A 7,691-nucleotide genomic window follows, 5' to 3' on the forward strand; every position below is an offset into this window, starting at 1 on the left:
TTTTTTCACTTTTGAATGTGCTTATTAGCCTTGTGTGTGTCAAGGCTAATAAGCACATTCAAAAGTGAAAAAAAAAAAAAGCTCAACGTGCTTCATCAGCAGGGAAACACAAATTAAACCCCAGTGAGCTTCAATTTTACATGGATGAGAATGATGAAAATAAAAAAGATTGACAATACCAAGTGCTGGGAAAGATGAGGAGCAACTGGAACTCTGCTGTGTATAAATTCTATTTCAGTAATTTATGCATAAGTTATATATCTACTAAATTACATAGTTTTCAAAAATATAAAAAGTAAGTTTACTACATACAGTTTAAACCATGAAAGATGATAAGATCATGCTATATATTGCTTAGGGATGCATGTATATGTAACAGAAGTATATTTTCTTTTTGTGTGTGTGTGTGTGAGAAACCCTAATTAAAAAGCCCCAAATAAAGGGTTCTCCCTACTTTAGAGATGTAAAGGGAATTAAATCCACTCAGGGACTGAAGACATTTGTCTGTAGTGTTTTATTTACGAAGCTGGGCACACACATGCTCATTGTATTATTTTTTTATTTAGCTAAAATATTCTTAATTTAACAAAAGAGGACTTCCCTGGTGGTCCAGTGGTTAAGAACCAACCTTGCAATGCAGGGGACACGAGTTTGATCCCTGGTCCTGGAAGAGCCCACATGCCATGGAGCAGCTAAGCCCGGATGCTGCAGCTCCTGAAGCCTACACGCCCTAGAGCCCGTGCTCCACAAAAGGAAAGCTGCTGCAGCGAGAAGCCCGAGCCCCACATGAAGACTATTGCCCCCTCACAGCGCAGAGAAATCAGTGTGCCCAGCAACCCAGACTCAGCGCAGCCAAAAATAAAAAAATCAAATAAATTAAAAACAAAACAAAAAAAGGGATAAAAAGTAAAATAAAGTAAAAATAAAATGAAAGTAAAATATGCTCATTGCGAAAGAGTGAAACTCAAATGATATGGAAAGTTATGAATTGAATAGTAAGTCCCTTGTACAATGGAAAGAGTGAGAAACTTTATTTTTGGGGGCTCCAAAATCACTGCAGATGGTGACTGCAGCCATGAAATTAAAGGATGCTTACTCCTTGGAAGAAAAGCTATGATCATCCTAGACAGCATATTAAAAAGCAGAGACATTAATTTGCTAACAAAAGTCCGTCTAGACAAAGCTATGGTTTTTTCCAATAGTCATGTATGAATGTGAGAGTTGGACTATAAAGAAAGCTGAGCACTGAAAAATTGATGCTTTTGAACTATGGTGTTGGAGAAGACTCTTGAGAGTCCCTTGGACTACAAGGAGATCAAACCAGTCCATCCTAAAGGAAATCAGTCCTGAATATTCATTGGAAGGACTAATACTGAAGCTGAAACTTCAATATTTTGGCCATCTGATGCGAAGGACTAACTCACTAGAAAAGACCCTGATGCTGGGAAAGATTGAAGGCAGGAGGAGAAGGGGACAACAGAAGAGGAGATGATTGTATGGCATCACTGACTTGATGCACGTGAGTTTGAGAAGGCTCCAGGAGTTGGTGATGGACAGGGAGGCCTGGCTGGAGAAGGCAATGGCACCCCACTCCAGTACTCTTGCCTGGAAAATCCCATGGGCGGAGGAGCCTGGTAGGCTGTAGTCCATGGGGTTGCAAAGAGTCGGACACGACTGAGCGATTTCACTTTCACTTTCACTTTTCACTTTCACTCATTGGAGAAGGAAATGGCAACCCATTACAGTGTTCTTGCCTGGAGAATCTCAGGGACGGAGGAGCCTGGTGGGCTGCCGTCTATGGGGTCTCACAGAGTCAGACACGACTGAAGCGACTTAGCAGCAGCAGCATCGGGGAGGCCTGGTGTGCTGCAGCCCATGGGGTCGCAAAGAGTCACACACAACTGAGCGACTGAACTGACTATACATGTTTCCATGTATTTTGTTTCATTATATATATATTTTAAGTTTATTTATTTATGGCTGCACTGGGTCTTCGTTGCTGCACACAGGCTTCCTCTAGTTGTGGCAAGCAGGGGCTCCTCACTAGTTGCGGTGTGTTGGCTTCTCATTGCAGTGGCTTCTCAGTTGAGGCTTGTGGGCTCCAGAGTGCAAGGTCAGTTGTGGTGCACAGGCTCAGTTGCCCCTTGACACATGGAGTCTTCATGGACCAGGAATTGAATCCGTGTCCCCTGCATTGTCAGGTGGATTCTTAACCACTGGACCACCAGGGCAGCCTTCATTATATTCCTGTTATACCTATTTGTATGACAGTAATTACTGTATTTCAATAATTAAGTTAAAAGAAAGTAAGTCACCTCATCCAACCTCTCAGCTAACATCTTGCAGTGGAAGAATTTTCTGTGGTAACTTTCTGTTTTTACTAAATGGGAGAGTAGGCCCAGCAAGGGCAACCTTGGGTTTTGACGTTTCTCTCATTTCCACCCCGTACTGTCTCCCTAGGCTACCAACCTGGCTCCTGCAGACCCCAATGGCAAGGTAGACCCCTGTGTGGTGGTGAGCGCTGGCCGGGAGCGGCTGGACACCAAGGAACGATACATCCCCAAGCAGCTGAATCCCATCTTTGGAGAGTGAGGCTGGGCCCTGGGCTTGGGGATGGGGAGTAACTTTGCCATCTGGCCCTGTGACTCTCACTCAGGCAGCTAGGAGTGATGGTGGGGGAATGGACAGGGGTGCTGAGTCCACCCCTTCCCCCGCAGGACCATCCCCAGGGTGTGGAGGTGTTCTCAGCTGTGCTCTCTCCTTGCCAGGGTCCTGGAACTCAGCATTCCTCTCCCTGCTGAGCCTGAGCTGACCGTAGCTGTGTATGATCATGACCTCGTGGGTTCTGATGACCTCATCGGAGAGACCCACATTGATTTGGAAAACCGATTCTATAGCCACCACAGGGCGAACTGTGGGCTGGCGTCCCAGTATGACATGTGAGTCCCACAGGGCCCTCGGGAGTCATTCTAAGTCTGACCAAAGACTTTAAAGTTCACATCCCACCTGAAGGTCCAGATCCTTTAATTTCATAGCAGGGGACTCCCCTGCGACCAAGACATTATAGCTTATTGGTCAAGAAATGGGCTTGGGAGTTGGGATCTGTAACTAATAAGTCACTTGACTTCCTTGAGCTTCAGTTTCCTCATCTGCAAAATGGGGGTAATAATATCAGTATCTCTTTCATAGGAGCATTTGGTATGCATACTTGATTTTCGCCATTACTGTAATCGAGGACTAACCTGTTCTCCAGGGAGTTATGAACCTGAATCCTAAGTCCTCAAAGGCCCCCATCCCTGCCCCTGTGCCCAACTATGTTTACGTGCTGGATCCAACTGAAGCACCTTCCATCTCCGCCCACAGGGATGGGTACAATGCCTGGCGTGATGCATTCCGGCCTTCACAGATCCTGGTGGGGCTATGCCAACGCTGTGGCCTCCCCCTACCTGAATATCGAGTCGAGGCTGTCAAAGTGGGCAGCAAACTCTTTCTGACACCGCCAGAGACCCTGCCCTCAGGTACCAGTCTCTCTCTGTTGGACAATCCAGAGGGGGCAAGATGGTAGAGCAAGGTATGGGGGAGGCCACTGATGATCAGCCTAATGTGTCCCCAAAGATCCCACCTCCCTCTGCAAGCAGAGGAGGTGAGTTTGGCTGAGTAAGGACAATAGTGGAGAGAAAATGGTCTTTGTTGGTGAGTGTGAGATCTCCGGGGAGCCCTAGTGAACCCTCAGAGCCTTAGCTAATTGAGGACACAGGAGTCCCATGCAATATACAATATGGTGCAGAATTTAGCTTGTGCTTCATACATGGCCAGTGATCTGTACTCTAAACAAGGTTTGCACAAAGGCCACGGCCCCTCCAATCCCACTGTCCCCCTACTGCTGGCTTTTCATTGGCAAAAGTTGTTACAGCAGCATCCGCCACTTTCTATGCATTGTGGACATGCCCTTCCAGGAAATGGGTTTGTCCAGTACAGCAGTTGCCTCAGCCCAGAGCATCTATTGAGGGCAGGGGGTGGGGGGGGGTGGTGGGAAGGAGGGAGCAGAGTTGGGAACTGTGTGGAACCCAAGCTCATGAACCTCTTGTTGTAGGTATCAGGGGCTCCAAGGCGGCAAAGGATGTCTCTGAGGAGGCCCAGGCATTACTGGTACTGCGGCGCTGGCAGGAGATGCCAGGGTTTGGGATCCAGCTGGTACCTGAGCACGTAGAAACACGGCCCCTCTACCATCCCCGCAGCCCAGGGCTGCTGCAGGTAAAGGAGGGCTCAGGGCGCATCCCCAGAGCCCCAGGACTCCCACCTGGTCCTGGACCTGGGCACGGCCACTTCTGACTCTGGCTCTTGATCCTGGTCCCCACCGTCCCCATTCCAGTCTTGGACTTCCATCCTGGACCCCCTCCCATCACCCCAGACTCTGGTTCTGAAGGAGTCCCAGCCCTGGCCTACCAAGGCTCAGATGTGGCACTCCCAACCTGACCTCTACCCCAGATTTCTAGGATCTGGACCTGGAAACACTGTATCTCACTTTTGATCTCAGCCTTCCACTTCCAGGGCCTCATCTCTGAACCCCCAGTCTAACCTCAACCCTGGAATCCCCAGTTCAGACCCTGCCTTCATCCTCATCCCCCAGGATCTACCCCCCTGACTCCAGCTCTCCTTTCCACCTGGGGCAAGGCACAACCTCCGGCCCCAGGGCTCTTAGGGGAGGTGGGACCCCCGGAAGACCCTTCAGCCCAGTCCTGTGCCCCCAGGGGTCTCTTCACATGTGGATTGACATCTTCCCCAGAGATGTGCCTGCCCCACCCCCAGTTGACATCAAGCCTCGGCAGCCAATCAGGTAAGAGGAGTCCTGGCCTCTCCTCCCATGGGGTGGGCACATCTTGGCCAGCCTGGACAAGGGCCTCTGGTGAAGCAGGCAGAGCTGACCCAGGCTTCAGGTAGGCGAGCCATTATTCTTTTTTTTTTCATAAGCCACTGTGAGTTGGGTGACACTTGAAACTGAAGAGAGTCCAAGTACCAGTTAACTACCTTCTGACCTAAGCTGGTCTGAGTGGGGAGTGTGTGCACTTCAGATTTCATCAGCAATCTGTCACTTCCTGCCTCTGGGCTCTGCTTTCCTTGGTGTCAGTCTCATGGAAGCTTTCGCAGTCTGGAGTCAAAGTGACTTTTAACAGCGCAAGCTTATATCTTACCAACCAGACTACTTGAGCAGAAAAATAAACACCTCTTTCCCAGTTAGAGCAAGTGTCTTGGGCTATCATTGGACCAGCTTGGGTCAAATGGTGATTCCTGAACCAATCACTGTGATCAGGGGGCTGTAATACACTGATGGGTCAGTCCTGGGTGATGTCCCCTAGGTGACAGACCCACCAGTAGGACACAGTGGACAGTAGTGGGGGTAGGGTCACCCACAGAAAATCAAGGTGCTGTCGACAAATGAGGGGAAATTAACACTGGGCAAAACAACAGATGAAACCATTTGACAGCCCAGGACAGGGCTACCTGGGGTAGGATCAAGAATGTCACAGCCCCTCCTCTGTCCCTTAGGGGCTTCATGCTCTCATCCCCACTTAGTGTTTCTCTGCAGACTGGCTCTCTCCACTTGCACAGCACTTAAGCTTGTGGTAGCTCCAGATCTACGTCTGATGCTTTGGGACTCACGTTTTCAGGGTCTTGATTCCAAATTTATGGGAGGGAAAAATCTCATTGACCCAGCGTGGGTCAGCAGACCATTCCTGGTGCCAACTGCAGTGGCTGGGGTGGTCAGTGATACCTGGGGCTGCCCCTTCAAGGGACCACGGACATCTGATCACCTGGCTAGGCACACTCCGGTTGCTGAGTGTCAGTGGCCCTGCCCAGGTCCTTCCTGCAGCTCCTCCCAAGACCCCTCTCGAGAGTCTGAAAACCCTCCCCCCAATACATCCCTCAGCTATGAGCTCTGAGTCATCATCTGGAACACGGAGGATGTAGTTCTGGATGACGTGAACCCTCTCACTGGAGACATGTCGAGTGACATCTATGTGAAAAGGTAGGCGTGCAGGCCAAGCTGGGCGCATGGCTGTGTACTGAGGTGACTGCGAACAGGGCCTTGGGTCCTGGGCTCTGCCTGTCCTCTGGGCCCTTGATGGCGCCCGGAGCTGGGTGGAGGGACCGACCTGAGGGTGAGCGGACGGGCATGCTGGGTGAGGAGCCGATTCTGGACTCGGCCCTGCGCGCATGCCCACCCTCTTGGCCTGCACCTTTCCCCCGGTCCCAGCTGGGTGAAGGGGCTGGAGCACGACAAGCAGGAGACAGACGTTCACTTCAACTCTCTGACCGGGGAGGGCAACTTCAACTGGCGCTTCGTGTTCCGCTTTGAGTACCTGCCCACGGAGCGCGAGGTGAGCGTCCGGCGCCGCCCTGGACGCTTTGCCCTGGAAGAAGCCGAATTCCGGCAGCCGGCTGTGCTGGTCCTGCAGGTCTGGGACTATGACCGCATCTCCGCCAACGACTTCCTCGGTACTGCTGAGCTGTCCTCCCACCTCCATCCTAGCTCCCATTTCTGCCCTCATTGCCCCGCCCTTGGCCCCTGGTTTCCCTACTCTAACCAACCCTGAATCCTGGATTTCAGATCCAAGTCACCAACTTTTGCTTTCTGGCCTAATAATTTATTGAGTTTATTCAGCTCTGAGCATCATAACCTCCATTCCCACCCAGTCTCCAATTCAATCCTCTCATTTGACCTGAGCTCAGGTTACTCTGGCCCCACAGCTGTTAGTCCCTGCTGTGCCTTGTCCCATAGGACAACCCGCTGACATTTGGGCTGCGGTGTGTGGTGCATAGCTGTGGCCTGACCACTACATCCTAGCTTCTTAAAAAATGTGTCTTCGGGAGGTGTCATAGTTGCCACGCCTGGGACTTTTGTTGCAGCATCGGGATCTAGTTCCTTGACCAGGGATTGGACCTGGGGCCCCTGCACTGGGAGTGCAGTCTTAACCACTGGACTGCCATTCTAACTCTACATGCCTTGCCTTCCAGGGATTCGGTCAGGCATCAGTCACTTTCTAGCTCTGGGCTCTGCTTTCCTTGGAGTCACTCTCAGGGATAGGAGGTTGGCTCAGACAGACCTGCTCCTGCCTAACCCGGAGCGCTCTGGACTTGCAGGATCCCTGGAGCTGCAGCTACTGGACATGGTGCGAGGGGCCCGGGGCCCCGAGCTCTGCTCCGTGCGGCTGGCCCGGGACGGGGCCGCACCCAGGTGTAACTTGTTTCACTGCCACCGCTTGCGGGGCTGGTGGCTGGTAGTGAAGCTGCGGGAGCCGGAGGACGAGGAGCAGGAACAGCGGGAGGCTCAGACCGGCAAGAAGAGGAGGAAGAAGAGGAAAGGCCGGCGGGAAGACTTAGAGTTCTCGGACTCAGGAGGCAACGTCTACCTCCTCATGGTGGGCAGGAATGGGGGTGGGAGGGGTGGGAGGGTCGGGGGTCGAGGGTCGAGGTTCGGCCTGAGGCCACCCAAGAACTTGGCTTCTGTCCCTTCTTTTCCAGGGAAAGGTTGAGGCAGAGTTTGAGCTGCTGACTGTGGAGGAGGCTGAGAAACGGCCAGTGGGGAAGGGGCGCAAGGAGCCTGAGCCCTTGGAGAAGCCCAAGTGAGTGTGGGGCGCAGGAGGCGGGGCCAGATCCGGGGTAGGGGGCGGGGGTGGCGGTGGTGTAGA

General features: G+C 51.9%; 1 protein-coding gene across 1 annotated transcript in view; it reads left to right on the plus strand.

Moving 5' to 3' along the window:
- Window positions 1–7,691, plus strand: part of LOC113902692 (fer-1-like protein 4) — a 46,525-nt gene that overhangs the window by 36,720 nt on the left and 2,114 nt on the right. The window contains 9 exon segments of the mRNA XM_027558095.1: window positions 2,461–2,588; window positions 2,769–2,939; window positions 3,364–3,518; window positions 4,094–4,254; window positions 4,752–4,837; window positions 5,930–6,028; window positions 6,257–6,498; window positions 7,144–7,421; window positions 7,525–7,625. Of these exon segments, the coding sequence (XP_027413896.1) occupies window positions 2,461–2,588; window positions 2,769–2,939; window positions 3,364–3,518; window positions 4,094–4,254; window positions 4,752–4,837; window positions 5,930–6,028; window positions 6,257–6,498; window positions 7,144–7,421; window positions 7,525–7,625 (1,421 nt within the window).

Source organism: Bos indicus x Bos taurus, chromosome 13, assembly GCF_003369695.1.
Source record: "Bos indicus x Bos taurus breed Angus x Brahman F1 hybrid chromosome 13, Bos_hybrid_MaternalHap_v2.0, whole genome shotgun sequence".
Lineage (NCBI taxonomy): Eukaryota > Metazoa > Chordata > Mammalia > Artiodactyla > Bovidae > Bos > Bos indicus x Bos taurus.